This window comes from Sprattus sprattus, assembly GCF_963457725.1.
Source record: "Sprattus sprattus genome assembly, chromosome: 11".
NCBI lineage: Eukaryota > Metazoa > Chordata > Actinopteri > Clupeiformes > Clupeidae > Sprattus > Sprattus sprattus.
The window spans coordinates 22,610,598-22,627,611 of NC_137909.1; the positions used below are offsets into that span (position 1 = coordinate 22,610,598).

General features: G+C 43.3%; 1 protein-coding gene across 1 annotated transcript; it reads right to left on the reverse strand.

Annotated features, from left to right (window-relative positions):
* Nucleotides 1-12,850: 12,850 nt before the first annotated feature.
* On the reverse strand, nucleotides 12,851-16,609 carry barhl1b (BarH-like homeobox 1b; the record flags this gene model as incomplete). The annotated part of the gene is made up of 3 exons (XM_080846994.1): nucleotides 12,851-13,145; nucleotides 14,203-14,425; nucleotides 16,156-16,609. 3 exons carry the CDS (start codon nucleotides 16,607-16,609, stop codon nucleotides 12,851-12,853), a joined length of 972 nt encoding a protein of 323 aa, XP_080703120.1.
* Between the last annotated feature and the right edge of the window lie 405 nt (nucleotides 16,610-17,014).

The following is a 17,014-nucleotide window of genomic DNA, read 5'->3' on the forward strand; positions in this document are numbered from 1 at the left end:
GCCAGGTATCCGGTGTAGTACTGCTATGGCTGAGGGGACCAGGCTTTTGCCCGATCGAACCCTTCTGCATCGGGGACCTGTACCTGCGCCCAGGGGGCATAACAGTGAGGTGGCAGTTGAGTGGGTGTGTGAGCGAGTGAGTGGGTGTGTCCTGTGCTTTTGTGATTGCAATGTGTGAAGTTGGGCTCAGAGAGGTTGGGTGTGGGGACACCTATGGTCTTTGCAGCAGTGTGCTTTATAGGCGCGTTTGTTTTGGTTCATGGTTTGTGACAGACAGCATGTTGAAGAAACAGGTGGGACTCTGGACAATACTCTGGTACACCAGTAGGAGGAGATGGGGCGACATAGAGTCTTTCAAGTTTATGGAAATCGTATATAGTCTTCGATGGCTATTTTTTTTCCTTTGTGTGCTGGTCAAAGCTGTGTTAATTGTCCAGTGTCCAAGGTATTTGAAGATGCCATTTAAACTGTTTTTGTTGTTGATGAAGATAGGGAGCTGTAGTGATTGGGTTCCAATTGCTGTTTAATTTGTGTTCCCAACATTGAGGTGACGGTAGTTCCACTCACACCACTGGGCGAAGTGTGCCGCAGTGTTCCTGTATTCCAGGACAGAATGGCTATCTGTGAGGAGAGCAGAAATGGCAGTGCCCTCAGTGTGGTCAGAGTATTTGAGGTAAAGGGGGCTGGGTCAGGGGCTGGTGCAGAATAGTGTCTACTGTTCTGCTTTTTGTATAGCATTGTGCAGTGTATAGTTATTGCATTTGTTTGTGTGTGTGTGTGCCTGTGAGATTGTATGTTTGAGTGTGTGTGTGTGTGTGTGGAGGAGAGGACTTAGGGCCCCAGGACTCGTTGATCCGGGGTACACACAGGTCTTTGCTGACCCCGGTGTGCTAAGAGTATGTGTACACTCCCCCCTGTTACACATTCAGTGACACACACACACACACACACACACACACACACACACACACACACACTTACCACACACACACACACACACACACACACACACACACACACACACACACTTTTGGCAAGCACTAATTCTATACATTTTATTGCATGTATTAGTCTTCACAATGTTTACAAGAGGGGTTTTCTCGATTAAGTTGTTGGTGCATTTTCTGTAACATCGCGCAGTTTATATCACGTTGTCAGGGTGGTTAGAGTATAAACAATTCTTCTGGGGCTGTCACTGTGATGTCTTCTCATGATGTCATCAATGTAGTTGCCCTGTGGTAACTGTGATTTGGGAATATTCCGTGTCTGTATGTGTAAACATCCCATTTCATTTTTTGAAAGCTCTCACATTTTACTTTTATTTTTATTTTTAAATTTCTCTCAGCAGGATGATGGATCGCACCTCTGTCAGTAACAAGTAGTTCACGTTTTTCACACACACGCACACACACACACACACACACACACACACACACACACACACACACACTCACACACACACTCACACACACACACACACACACACTCACACACACACACACACACACACACACACACACACACACACACACACACACACACACACACACCCCACATACCCTCAGACTCACTCTCAAATGTAAGCACACAGGAGCTGAAATCCACAATGCAGGGTAAACAGCAGACATCCTGTCTGTATTTGTTTTCTTCATCTTCACCTTCTCTCTTCTCTCTCTCTCCCTCTTCTCTATTCTCTGTTTCTGAGAGGTGTGTGAAAAAAGTCAGTCTCGTTTCATGTCTTATCCTCGTCTCCTTTCGTGTCTTATGCATGTGTATCTGTCTGTGTGGGTAAGTGTGTGTCTGCACATGCATGTACTTGTTTGTGTTTGTGTATGTGTATGTGTGTATTCCCATGTATGTCTATGTGCATGTGTCTCTGCATGTCTATGTGTGTGTGTGTTTGTGTGTGTGTGTGTGTGTTTGTCTGTCTGTCTGTGGAATTTCCCATAACTCCAAAGGGACCTCCACCTGCGTGCGTGGGGTAGGGTGTGTGTGTGTCTCTCTGTGAGTGGGGTGGGGGTGGGTGTGAGGGGGGGGGATCTGTGCACCCATCAACCTCTGGCGCAGCACTGTGAAGACAGGCATGAGACAGACACCCCGGAGTCAGGAAGTCACTCGCGCTTAAGAGGCGTCAAACAAGCTAAAGAGGTTAAACTGCCGTGCCTGGCAAAGACAATTGTATTGATAAACGTTTGAAGCCTTCTTCTTCTTCTTCTTTTCCCCTCTCTCTCTCTATCTCTCTCTGGCTCTCTGGCTCTCCCTCTCTCCCTCTCCTCACGTCTGCAGGCCTGATGTCGCATCACAGTTCCCCGGTCTTTATTCAGGCTGCCACTTTTGACAAGCTTCAAATGTTGGAGCGCTCCTTAGGTGCACTCCGAGTGAACGAGAGAGGAAGAGAGAGAGTGAAGAGAGACACAGAAAAGACAGAAAGAGACTTCACGGCGTCTCAAACTAAAACTGAGCCCTGTGATCTCTCTGATCTTCCTGGCCTCTGTGCAAATGTTTATGTATCTTCCCCTCAGATGAACGAGTGGCAGCCATTTTACTGTGCTGAGAGAAATTCTCTCTTTTTTTTATTCTGGGAAATGTGCTTCATGCAGTGAGTGACGAGGGGTGATTGTCTGTTCTTTACAAAGGGTCGGCAGGTGGAGTTAAACTGGTGCACTCCTCTTCTGCTTTCCCATTCTCTCCTCTCCACTTTGGGCCTGTGTGTTTGTAAAGCATCCTCTCCTCCCTCTACCTCTACCTCTACCTCTACCTCGACTGCCCATCTCTCTCATCCCTCCCTGTCATCTCTCCGCTTTTTCTTACCTCTCCACTCGTCCTACTGCCTTTCTATCACTCCCTTGTTAGCCTGGGGTCCCGGCTGTGGCCTGGAGTTACAGTGCTGTCGGACAGCTGGTACCGAAGCCCTGAGGGTGTCTCGGAGGCGATGGGGAAGTCAAGGGTTGGTCACTGCCCCGGTGTCCAGTCCCATCGCTGCCCCCATCACACGTCCAATTAGTGTCTGCTTGACCTCGCTTTGCGCCACTCACTTCACCCGCTATCTAATCATGAGCGTGTGTGAGTGGGTGGGTGGCTGGATGCGTACATGTTTGTTTGTGTGTGTGTTGTTTTGCTTGGAAAGGAATTTGTGTGTGTGTGTGTGTGTGGGGGGGGGGGGGGGGTGTTCTCGGGAGTGGGGATATGTGTGTATGTGTTTGGTTGTGTATGTGTGAGTGTGTGTCTGTGTTTGGGTGTGTATGTGTGAGTGTGTGTCTGTGTGTGTGTGTGAGTGTGTGTCTGTGTGTGTTGCCGTCGTACACATTCTCCCTGTGGGTTTGTCCCCATGCTGGTACAAGCCTATTGAGGCGTGACATGTAGCCAAACACAGTACGTCTTCATCACCCAATCTTACTCCGTGCACACAATTACTCTGGCCATGTGCAACCCCACTGAACACTAACCTCACACTAACACTCACAGCCACAAACTATAGCCTTAACAAAAAATGCCATTCATAACTATTATATCAATTACATATTTGAAAAAAGTGTATATATATTAATAAAACAAAGCAAATACCAAACTGTATCATGTAGAAATACATACATTCAGATACATACATTAATTGAAGAAGAAATGATTGCTCTTGTCTTGCAGTGTCACTACGGATTGAGATCAGACTAAATGAAGAAAGCTCCTTTCTTGTCTCCATAATAACTCTCCTCTCCCATATGTTCTCTAGCTTTGTTGTATCGATTGGCTGCACGTTATTGTTGGCGCCCTGGAAGGTGAGATGATGATCTAAAATGGCTTTGATGGTAGAAAACACTGTTGGAGGCTTGTGAGTGAACTGTTGGTATCAAGACCACTTCTCCATCCCTCACCCCCCCCCCCCCCCCCCTCCCCACACACACACACACACACCCCACCACCCCCAGGGAACAAAGCAAGCTCCTGCAGCAGTACTGCTGTTCACTCACCACACCAAAAACAAGCATTCATGCTCACAAACTCAAAACGCTCTAACAAAAACAAACACCTTATGTCCTGACACTGTTAGCTCACCCTCAATCCCACACACACACATACACATGCATGCAAACAGACACAAACAAACACACCAACCTACACATACACACATGCACACATACACACCCACACACATTTACAAAGAGAACACCACACAGATGCAACACACACATTGTACAAACACTAAGGTTGTCTGCACACACACACACACACACACACACACACACACACACACACACACACACATACACACCCACCCCTCCATCCTTCAGGCAGCTGCCCCCTTCGCTGGTGTCTGCCAGGCATCTCACAGTCAAGGCGTTAAAAATACATGTAACCCTCTGCTCATCCTTAATTCATGGGCTTTCTTCTGGCCGTGTTTATGGAGTAAGCAGCCTCCCTGGGTGCCACACGCTGACCCTGGGGGGAGCAAAGGTGTTCCAGAAAGTTCCCTCTCCTAATCTTGCGCTCTTTAAGTGAGCCCATAGCATGGGCGGCCGCTCCATATATGCACGGTAGCGTATAGGTGTTGTATAAATAGGAATGGTGATGAATGTGGCTCCGGGTGAATGCTATTCTCCGCAGGGCAAATTAGACCACACTGTGTTGTGTATGTTTGCTTGTGAAAGAGAAAGGAATTGTCTGTGTGTGTGTGTGTGTTTGTGTGTGTGTTTGTGTGCGTTTGTGTGTGTGTGTGTCTGTGCATGTCTATAAATGTATGTATACTTTTTTGCATTATTAGTGAAGGTGGATGAACAAAAACAAAAAAATAGAAATTCTGTATTTGGAGTTGGAGTATATTGTAGAGCCATAGGACCAGGGCGGACAGCCCGTCGGGATCACCAGGACATTTCCCAGTGGCCTGTGGGTCATTTGTTCGCCTGCCGTGAACAGTCACCTTGACCAATGATAATATAGCACGCAGGAATGAAATGACGGACCTCTTAGAATCAATGCATCAGGCAGAACTCTCGCTGCAGTGTCCCCGCATATAGCAACCGTCTACCTGCTTCTCTACGATAACATTTTAGACAAGTCGCCTGGCGAAAACGTCTGTCAAAAGAAAAGGGAAAGGTGGAAGAGAGAGGGAGAAAAAAGAGAAAGGCCCTTACCTCAGGCATAGCTCAATGCTGCAAAATAAGCGACTTGTTTTCCAGTAAGGGGCCAAGCCATCAAAAATATAGCTGAAACACACACACACCCAGAATGGCTAGCTAGGTAGGGCCTAGCTAAAAAGTCATGGCAGAAATCATTAGCACCATCTCGACACTATAAAAGTTATAAGGGTGATGCTTGAATGTAAAAATAATAATTTGAGCTAACTCTGTATCTCATTCTCTTTCTAAAAGGTGTAGGTTAATTGATTTGTGTGTCTAGCCTTGTGTATGTGTCTGTGCTGTGATTGATGTGTTTCTAGTGAGTTCTTGAGGGTGCATCCATAGCCATAGCATTCAGACAGGCGACATGTTGGTCAGTCCCAAATGTCTGTATTTTGTTATCTGCATAACAGATAAACATAGTGGCCAAATTCATAACTAGTCAGGTACCTGTTACATATGCAAATAAAGTTAGCCAAAAAAATTAGCAATCTAGTGGTTTGCGTAAACAGGGTAGCTTGTGATGGATTTCAATTCCTGGCCTGAATTATTGTTTCAGTCTGCCTCTGGCAATGAAAGCAATTAGGAGTAAAAGCAAAAATAAAAGAAATTGGAGTGTAAATCTATAATTCATAGCCCTGCTTACCCTGTAACTGTACCATTAAGTACAGTGTAACACAGTGATTGTCCGTGTGAAACAGGACCTTGGTAGTCTTACACAACCCAAACCCTGCTCCATCGCTAAGGAAACCACTACGTCTGCTTTTCTGTAATCACAAAGTAAAAGTGTGACACTACTCTGTTACTCAATTTATTACTTCTTGTTTCTCACCGTGTCAGTATGTCAATCTCTATTTCTCAGTTTGTGTGTGTGTGTGTGTGTGTGTGTGTGTGTGTGTGTGTGTGTACATATACAGTATGTGGTGTAGGTATTTTCCCTTTATTTTGTCCCTTCATACTATACAAAGAGATGATAATATTGCGGGTAACAGTGTAGCGTAGCCAGCTGGGGTCACTGCAGAGCAGCTCTCTCTCTCTCTCTCTCTCTCTCACACACACACTAGCATGTAAGCACTACCATGTAAAAGAGACACAGGGACACCAAAACCATGAAAAAATGCTGCTGACTTCCTTACCACCTATGTATAAAGTCAGTGTGGCCACTCCATAACAACTGGACACACAGACGTGTTGTGTTATCCATGCACAGCTGAGGTATATTCCCAGAGGCATCCTCTCCACTCTGTGTCATGTGTCTGTGGTTTTGTGTGCCGGGGGGGGGGGGGGGAGGTGGGTGAGAGAGCAAGCAAGGAGGGGGGAACGGGGTGGGGGGGGGATGTTGGTATTGAGTGACCGCAGCACTTTTTCTAACCAAGACTTATTGATTAGATAATCACCCTGTCATCTTATAGTAGTGTGCTTTACATGCTCCCCTACTGTGTGACAAGGTAGTTATTACTGACCAGAGGGCGCGCGTGCGTGTGTGTGAGAGGCCGATCGAGTTCTATTGTCACGCTCTCCATAGGCTTGGTCAGTGAAATGAGAGACAGGAACCCCTAACCTTTGTAGTTGTAATTCTTTTTATCTGCTGTGTCAGTACATGTGTGCCCCTGGTGGAATTTTGATATGAGTTTTTGAGATCTATATGCAGAGGTTTCAGATTAAAATGGATGTCTGTGTCCTGTGTGTGTGTGTGTGTGTGTGTGTGTGTGTGTGTGAGCGTGTGCATGTGAGTGTGTGTCCTCAGACAGGCGTCTCTCATGCTGGCTGCTAGTTGTACACTTAATTACATCCTCTTGTCCCCCCCACCCCCCCTCCCTCTCCCTCTGTGTATCTGGTTCTCTCTGTGTGCCAGTGAGAAAAATGTTCATTATTTGCGGAGATTGGGATGTCAATACTTGTGGCCCTCACCTGGGTTTGGAATACTTTAGGTTTTATTGGGGAGATGATTGCTGGGATTGTCTGCTTTTGTCTATCTCGCTCGCTCGCTCTCTCTCTCTCTGTCTCTCTCTGTCTCTCTCTCTCTCTCTCTCTCACTCACACACACACACACACACACACACACACACACACACACACACACACATACACACTTGCTTTACTTCCCCAACACATCATACCTTCAGGCTACACTAGTTTTTCTTACATAGGGCAGTGCCATGGGGACTCCATCTCTCTTTCTAACATTCTTCCTCTCTCTATCTATATCACAGATTTCCTATATCTTCTTCTGAGTAGCTCTATCCATCCTTCACTCATGTTCCTCGTTTCTCCTTCTTTACACCTTTCTCTCTTTCTTCCTGGCAATCTGTGGTGTTTATGTGTATATCTTCATCTCACACACACACACACGCATACTCTCTCTCCTATCTTCTTACTCTCCCAAATGTTTACACTCCTCCAGTGTTTCTACAGTCGCGTCATCCCTCTCTCTAAAACTTCCCTCCCTCTCTCTCTAAGATAGCGTCTCATCTCATCCTTCCCTCTGTTACCAGTGTTACTGATGTCACCCTCTACAGGCTCTCTTCTCTTCGGCCCGCTTGACAGATAATGTCATAAGGCACTTAAGAGTGTTTATGGCCAGCCATCCTTCACTCTGCATACATGTGTGTGTGTTGTGTGAGAGAGAGAGAGGGAGAGAGAGATGGTGAGATGAGAGAGATAGTTAATATCGTTCACTTAAGCTTTTTACCCTCGACAGGGTCACCCTGGAGCCTTGACTCACCAGCAGGTGAGAGAGACCCATGTATCCCCACTGCCCCACTTTCTGTGCTCATCCCTGGGTATGGATCTCTCAGTAACCTGCCTCCCTGCCTTTCCTCCCAAAGCATTACTGTATGGAGAAGGCTCCCATATAGCATGCAGAGCAGAGAGGTGAGCTCACACATGTGGACAACACAGGATTAGTTAATATTCTATTTAGACACAAAACAGTGGCCTCACCTATTTTATTGTGTTACATATGCAGTGAAAAATACTTAGCATATTTCACTGTGCAGCATGATTTCAAAGTGCAATATCCTTTTTTATAAGTGGACAATTCTCTCTACATGGACTGCCTGGTATTGTTGTTTTCCCTTAGTTTGACCTTGTTTGCCTAATTATTTATTGTATCAGTTATTTTTAACCTAATATCACAATAATAATACAAAAATATTATTTCATGATCTTAAATGGAATGATTCTAAATGTATGTTTGCTAGTAGGTATACTAACTCAGATCTTTCACATAGCCAAGAATTATATAATATAGTCGAACTTCATTATTTGCTTCACAGTAATGTATTTTATGCGGAACTATACCCCTTTAAAGGTAGTATTGAAAGTACTATTTCATAGTGTCAGTTATTGTTATTAACGATTTAAACCGCCACATACCGATTTAAAAAATTATGATAATAATTTTGACCTCGCTGATAATTACAATAAATTCTCCTGTTATGTAAAAATCGGAAAGGCGAAGGCCCACACGGTTTTTGCGCGGTGAGAATATGTTGTCTAAAAATGACAGTCGCCCACATCAGAATGCAAATATTGCTTTGATTGGTTCCTAATTTCATGTGAAGGCTGTTTTGTTTGGTTTTTATTCTGAGTCAATGAGCATAATCACAGTCACTGATCCGTCGGCTCTAAGCCTCTCCGTGTTGTGTTTTTGTTTGTCGGGAGCCCCAGCGAGACTCTATCCGCACTTCATTAACCCTGAGCCGGGGACAATCCGTGCTAAGAGCCGGGGGATTTACCAGGATCCTTTCACATGCAAAACCACTCGCATCTTTTAAAGAGACTGGTCCAGCTTTTCTTGCAATCAGCTGTACACTTTGCAAGAATAACCCTTTTTCATTAATATTGAAGAGGTCACCATCCTTTTTAAGTTAGCATCAGATCACAGAGAACATCCTTAAATACAGTCTTGTCCGAATACTGTAGTATGTTGTCAGTTCTTTCTCATTAAAATATTTTCACAACAGGTTCTGTAAAATCTTAAATAATAGGCTAAATTCTTTGCGTTTCGTTACTGCGGCCTAGCTGTATTTAGAATGTTTCAATTACGGATGATATATATGGGGCAACGAGGAAGCTAATGTCAAAGGGACCGCCGGGGGAGGCTCGTGACATGTGCGATGCGAAAGTTGCAGCGGGGGACGCGCGATCATACCCGTTATCGACTTTCAATTAAAAGCTATTAAAGTCTTTTGTCTAATCGTTAATATCCCATTCAGTTGCCCTGTCAGTTTGAACTCCCCAAACCCCGGGCATCACGGGCAGATCTTTCGGTTTGTTTAAAGTCAGTCTCCGCACTGGAGGGGGCGAGAAAGGAGGGGGTTCCCAGGGCACCGCTGACCAGCTGTCCCCTTCGCTGATCCGGCCCACTGTCAGCATCGCCCGGTCACCAGCTGTTGGACTCGTTTGGCAAAGAGCAGACTACCAACACTTTCAAGAAAAGAGCATGGAAACAATCCATTTCCAAATGGGATCATTTGGGGCACTTAAACAATTACACACTTAGGCCGGCTATTAATATTTCATCCGTATATTGTTTATGAAAAACGAATGAAAATGGCACTATAAATGGCCGTTTGCTCAGCCATGCGTGCTGAGTGCTGGCATTATAAAATAGATGTGCAAGTAAGTTGATCAGATGTGGCGCTCTTTGCCACTTGTCCCTGCTGGACACCTGACCGTTGAAAGAGAGAGAGAGAGAGAGAGAGCGAGCGAGAGAGAGAGAGAGAGAGCGAGAGAGAGAGCGAGAGAGAGAGAGAGAGAGAGATACCCATTAGTTACCGCTATACGAAATGTTTAGTTCCCAGTGCACCACCACCCCATCCCCCATGGAAAAAAGAACATCTACGGGAGACACAGGCCAATGTGACATACCTAATCTATTCATAAAAAGATACAGTAAGATTAAACTTTTGGGACATCAAGATATCAAGACAGAATTACATTTCTCATTTTTTAGCCAGCAATTTGGCAACACCAAAATCCGCGCCATAATCTCTTGGCATCTCCGAAAGGTTAAGGTTGATTCCATCGCTCCTCTCCCGACTGACATTCTTTTTTTAAATAACTTTTTGGGTCTGACAAATTAAATCCGCGTTGCTAACCAAATAGTGTGGGGTTTGAGCAAAGTGTTTGACAGACATGTTTAAAATTATTCAAACACGTTGCCAGTAATAGAATTTCCAGAACTGCCATTTCATTATGTTTCTCGACTGAAGTTGTTGGTGTTGTCATTAACCTCCACCAACGCAACCAATCCTCCAGCCACAAATTATGGGATGCAATTTAATTAGTTTAATATAAATATCATGTGCTAAAGTATAGGCCTAACGGTTTAAATCTAGGCAATAGTCCTGTTTTAACTTAAATTCTGCTCAGAAATATTGAATTGCTGGCTAACTCTGAACTTAAGGAACATGTGTGCCAGAACTTTAAGGGGACCATCTGTAGTTTCAGAACGTGTGGTAGGCTACTGCATTTTGGCGGATGTGTCGCTTTTTTTTTTTTTTTTTTAAATCGTTATTCAAAAAAATATCTATTCGAAGAATGCCTGGGAAATTCGTCTGGTTCACACGTTGTGGAAACGCAATGTTTTGGGCTGTGCTGTGGGACATCTCAACCACAGCACAGCTCTGAGCGAATTAGGTGGTTGATTGGAGCTGGATTGATGTGCAGTGGATGTGTGCTGGAAATTTAGAGCGAGAAAGTTCCCAGATGCGTTTGGACATAGGTATGTCATCTTCTACAATAGACTGGTTGTGTCTCTGTAAATGTCTCATGGGAGAGTTGTAAAGTTTGATTTAATCTTAATAAAAACTATTCATGACAATAATCCTGCTTTTTACGATCGGGAATGAAAATAGCATTAGGCTACTGAATTGCACAGTTCATGTGTAACACACGCCATTTTTACTCTGCGCAGATGCACAATATTATCCAACGCCCCTCTCATTGATTGAGGGCGTCAAGTCCCTTAACTCAAAGATTGATACTTGGCCTAGTGTTCCTCGAACACCGGCACCGAATGAGCAGGGGGGGGGGATGCTGCACCCATGCACGTAGCCAATCTGTCTCCCGTAATCTCCCCAATGAAGGGGGGAGAGAAGTGAGAAAAAGCAATTTTACCCGTGAGTTGAAGCGGCGGCAGCAATATTCTCACACACCCCCGAACACGGCCCCCACTCATTTACACACGTGGATACACACCCGAGTCTCATTCAGTGCATATGTAATGAAAGGATCTTTATTTGCACATTTATAAAAGTAACGCTCCTCACTTCGGCTCCCCCTGTCCGCCCAACCTCAGTAGTTCTGCAGGTGTTTTTTGGGGGGTGTAAAAAAAGAAAGAAACAAACAAACAAAGAAGGGAAAGGAGAAAAGGGAATTGCACTTGCTGCACAGGGGAACCTATATAAATTGAAATACGAGAATCACTTCACAAATTAATATGTCCAATATACAGCTTCACCAAAAATAGTAACAAGATGGTTTCATATACCCAATGACAGAAATAACGCACAATGTCTAATGCCTGAATATGCCTGACATGTTGGAGTGGGAAGGAGAGCCATATTGGCAACACACTCATCATTACCATAATTATTGTCTAATGGATCGTCAGAATCCATTGATTAATTATTAAAGTGTCTGATTTTTCTTTAAACCGAAGAAGATATTTATGTCATCCCTCGCTCTCTCTCTCTTCCTCGCTCTCTCTCTCTCGCTCTCTCGCTCTCTCCCACTTTCCTATATGGTTTGCTTGGATGTTTATCCTTTATAAAATGTGATGCCGTAACCGAAGGACATTGTTAGGGCACAAAGTCTATGCTGATAAATTATTTCAGTTCAGGTGGCTGTTGGACATACATTTTCATCTGTCCTCTGTGACTTTGAACTTCTATTGTCCTCCTATTGGTCCCGCTGACCCTACAATCAAAACTTGGAAAATGAACGACTGATTCTTCGCAGATGTATCAGTCAATTTGTTATATTCAGCTGAAGTTGGGAAGTCTGAGAATGCCTGTGGCAATCGTAGCATTTTCAGCCTTAGGTGTGCTGCTGCCTGGAATCTCCTTCGCTTTGAGATCATGAGAAGGATGACCACGAGAGAACGAGAAAATATATTAAATCAAGGTTCTGTCTTTGAATATAACACAAAATATTCTTATTTACACGTATGTTTTCTTCTGTACATTGTTTTAATGTTAATGAATACTCCTAATCCTAATTAAAAGCAACTTTGCAAGAATGTCCTAGTAGAAATTAATTTGAGATGCCTGTGAGTCCTGAAATGAACGGAATGGCTCGATTTAGAGGCAAAAAAGGAAATAGGCCTACAGTTGTATTCAATTCAATTGTAAAATCCCGGCAATATAATAATAATAATAATACTTGGGTAAAGAAAATGGTTCCTGATATCTTAAGATTCAAGTGACAGCAACATTATTGCGCCCTTGTCGAAGTTGCTGTGTTGCTTTTACTGTCCTACAAGGAAGATCTGAGGGTAAACAATATATAAATATATATCCAAGATAAATACATCGGGGAAAATAAATAAATAATAAATAGGCCTAATGAACATTATTCAATTATTCAGTCCAAATGTTCTTTGTGGCTTTTTGAAAGACATGACTTGATTCATAGGTCATCAGTTATAGATTTTGTTTCTTCCTCACTGTTTTTCTATTGTTCGTGGAGTTCCAAGCTGCCGACTTTTATGTGAGTCCAGTGTGTCCGGCTCATCGTGGCTGCGTGGCCCGCGACAGCACGCCAGAGAGGGAGTTTAAGCTCGGCGGTGGCTCGCTTCCGCCCTGAAGACCGTGTAGAAGAATCCGTGGGACGAGAGGTCGTTGCAGAGACGGTGGAGGAGCCGAGGGTCCTCTGTACAGATACAGCGCCGCCCCGGGATCCAAGTTGGACATCAAACTCTGTGGGTAGAAGTATGGAGAAGGAAACATCCTTTGCAGAGCAGAGTAGTTTCCAGCTTCCGCTAACAGTTCGAGTCCCACCGCCGTTTGTCTCTTCCACTTGGTCCTTTTCAAAGAAAGAACAGCCGTGTTAATTGTATTGCCATATCAACATTAGAGAACTCATCTTTCTAAACTAAGAATTTAAACGTGAACTTGAAACAACTTATAGCCTACCCCACATAATCACTGCTTATCAGAGAGCAAATGTTTAATATGTGACCTGTCTATTGGTACACACTAATAAATACATTACAGATTCTCTTGTAAGCATCAATTTCCTGACGTTTATTAATATTTCTTACAGACCCAATTCTTTATTGTTATAAATTTAGGCTACATATTAAAATCACTGACATGGCCTATTTTGGTCGTTATTTACACTGATGTAATAAATAGAGACAAGCCTTTTCTAGTAAATTATAGATAATATTAATAATTGTGAAGGTATATGACAAAACTTTAATTATTCATAAAGACTATCTACACTGATTTATAATTTATGTCAGCAATTGTTGTTTGTATATAGCCTACGTGATCCATCTTGTAAGGTTCTGAATGTCGTGAAAAAAGACATTGAGCACCATCTAGTCGTTTACGTTTTTATTTTTAAATGAAAAGAATGATTTAGACACATTCAGCGGACCTAAAATACTAACACATTTGTGGACCTTTGGTTAGTTGACCACATTTTACCGTTCCCCAGACAAATTCTGATTCATTTTCACTGATGTCTCAATAAATAAGACACATATTGTAAACAACCCATTATACATTATAAGTATTCTTAGCATGTTTGCAATGTATTCCAGATGTTTGGAAAAGAGGAAAGCAGTCACCAACAAAAAAACTATTCTTTCTTCTAAAAATAAAAATTGCACCTGCCTTTGTCCCTTCTGTAATATATAAACTCTTCTCGATGTGATTTCCCTTGTCACCTTTGAGAATTGTGTGTTTTGACTTGACACGAGTCATCAGTCTGCTAAATGGAGAACGGGCAAACACTTCCTCTCTTTTTTAACCTGCCAATCAGACCTTTATATTGTCTGTCTCGGGCGAGTTTGTCACTTATTTTTGTGTCGCACAACAGTATTTAAATGAACCTTTATTTAATATGTGCTCACCTCCTGTTCTGGTACCAGGTTTTCACCTGTGTGTCGGTGAGATTTAGCGAGGCTGCCAGCTCCATGCGGTCTTGCACGCTCAGGTATTTTTGGCGCTCGAAGCTGCGCTCGAGCTGGGCCAGTTGATGGTCGGTGAAGGCGGTGCGCGCCTTCCGGGGCTTCTTCAGGCGCATCTGCGAGCTGTCCCTGCTGCTCGAAATCTCTCTGTCGCCCTCTTCTTTAACTGAAAACATGAATGGAGTTTTATCAGAAACGTATCAATTATGCACAGCAGAACGTTTTTTCCCCCTTTATCATAATTAAAGTCTCAACTTAGAAAAGTGGTTCATGATTTGAAAAATGTTGATATTTGAAATATTTCATCACCATTATATTTCTTCATTAAAATAGGCCAACATTTCCTTGATTATGTATTCTAAAATATTTTTTTGGGAAAAATCAATTTGATTCAATGTTTTATAAGAGGTAATTGGATATGTTCTGTCAAGGTCTACAGAAGAGCTTGCTTCTGATGCCTGGTGGCTGTTTGTTGGTGGTTGTGGCCTGATATCTAATTCGCCCTCTTTTTCAGCTAATCCAAGGGAAAACACATCTATTCTCTCTGAACCCCTAAAAAAGAGAAGGACGCGAAGCAAGAGATCTTGCCAGTTGAATAGTTGAAGCGTCTCACAAGGAGCACAATAATCCGGTTAATTGAGCCGCAAGGGAAGGGAATCTTTCAACCGAGACGGCAGAGACTTCACAGTGGCCTGGATAAGGGCGAAATAAAGAGCGAACCGGCTCTTCGCGTTACAAATCTGATTAGCACAGGGACAAATTGCATCAAATCCCAGCAATATTAGGAGGCGGGATCAGCGAAATCAAAGCGGCGTCCAGAGTCCTTACAAGGGCTTTAAAATCGGATAGAGATGGGTGATTTTCTGAAACTGTTTTAAGAACTGCACTCGCAAAACTATATTGCCCATAGGCAGTGACCCTGGAGTTTGAACCCTGTAAATTGGCTTAGGGACTGCGGTTTCGTGTTACCATTAATGTTACAAATATACATTTTCAGAGCACCATTTATTTCAATAAGAAACTGTAAAATGATTGAGATTGCCCCCAGAATCTAAAAAGATATGTGCACCAGTGTAATCCCTGGTAGAAAATGTATTTTATTGTTCCTAATCGAATTAATTCTCACAAAAGCATGCTTGTAATTACAGCAATTATAATCATAAGCCTTTTTTTGTTTATAGAGAACATTACAACATGTTGATGCTGGTAATTGGCCTATGAATAAGTGGCCTGCGCCTCATTAAATGTTTAATGAAAATGCCAGGTGCTATTAATGTGACAGGCTGTGAGTTAGACAGATCTTTGATGACATGTGTCTGGAGGCGAAGCTCTCGCATGCTTTATCATCCCTGTCTTCACCTCGTGGCCCAAACACGCGCTTTTATGAGATATGACGAAAACGCAGGCACTTCGGGAACTGACACTTTCAGCCTACAAATCAACCTACAAACTTCTTTGACGTTTCTGATCAACAATGGAAATATTGTCCTTTAATGTCAAGGGTGTTGTTAATTTAAAAAAAATGTAATCTTAGTTAACAAACAACTCAGCAAGCTGAAACAGAAGGAATGTCTAGTTTTTAACAATGAAGAAATGTGGCACACTGGCCTATAGCCTACGTTAGTTCTGGTATTAGGCTATTAAACTACTTTAATTAACTCCTGCGAAATAAACCTTTACAACACTGAAGGATATATATTATTTAATCTAAGAACATTTATATTTCATTTTTAACCATTTGGAAAAGTTCCGGCTTCATGAACACTCGTGAACAAAAGCAATTTATTAACCACCATAACCCACCATTAAAAAAAAAACAATTTACTATTTCCCTCTTCAGTCATCGTGTATTATCTTTGCAAAACATGAAAAGAAAATGTTTCTTTTTCGCCTTACCTTTGTATTCGCTGTCTGATGATGAGTTACTGTGTATCTTCTCAATTAAGTCGTCTGCAAGTTTAGAGACCAGTCGGCCCCCTTCTTGAGTTGGGTGGCCGTTGCTTGAGTATGGCGCACACGCGGCCAGCGGTTTGCAGTCACCTAAAATGTCTCTAATAAGGAAAGATGAGGTGACAGTCCGAGGCTGCGAACCGGCAGAGATCTGGCCGTGTTGGAGATGGGCCGGCAGCCCGAGTGCGTGACCCTGTCGCTGGGCTGCCTCATCTCCGCATTCCCGCCTCGGTGAAGGGGGAGACGAGCATCCGCTTTCCAAGTCAGACCGTGGGCTGAACTCCAGCGGAGAACGGCATTCCCCGACAAGGCTGTCCCCTTTCGACATGACCGGAGAGCCGGGTCTGTGTGAGAGTAGCGAGTCGATCCCAAAACTGGATCCGTTAGAAGACGGCTCCATAGTTAAGCAACGCTTCGTCGAAGCCCCGAGCTCAGACTATCATTGAGATTCAGGCAAGTTCAGCTTGAATAGCGTAGGGCAGGAAAAGCCTACAAATTAACCGTAACGTATCCAGGAAGAAATTCCACCGAAAATCCACTCTTTCAGAAAGTTTCTTGTTCCAGATATATTTTCATGTAACTGAACACACACAGAAAAAAAAAACTCACCAGGTTAACGAGGTTAAAGCAGTTGAAGAAGAAATCGACCCCGTCTCCAGATATGTTCGTTTCCTCGCCCTACAAAAATCGATACCGCTGGAAGATATTCTCAGTTGGCGAATTTAATTGATTTGTTTGGATCCAGTTTTTCTTTCTGAATGTGTCTCGACGTCGTTAATTTTGAATCAGCATCAAATGGATCGTA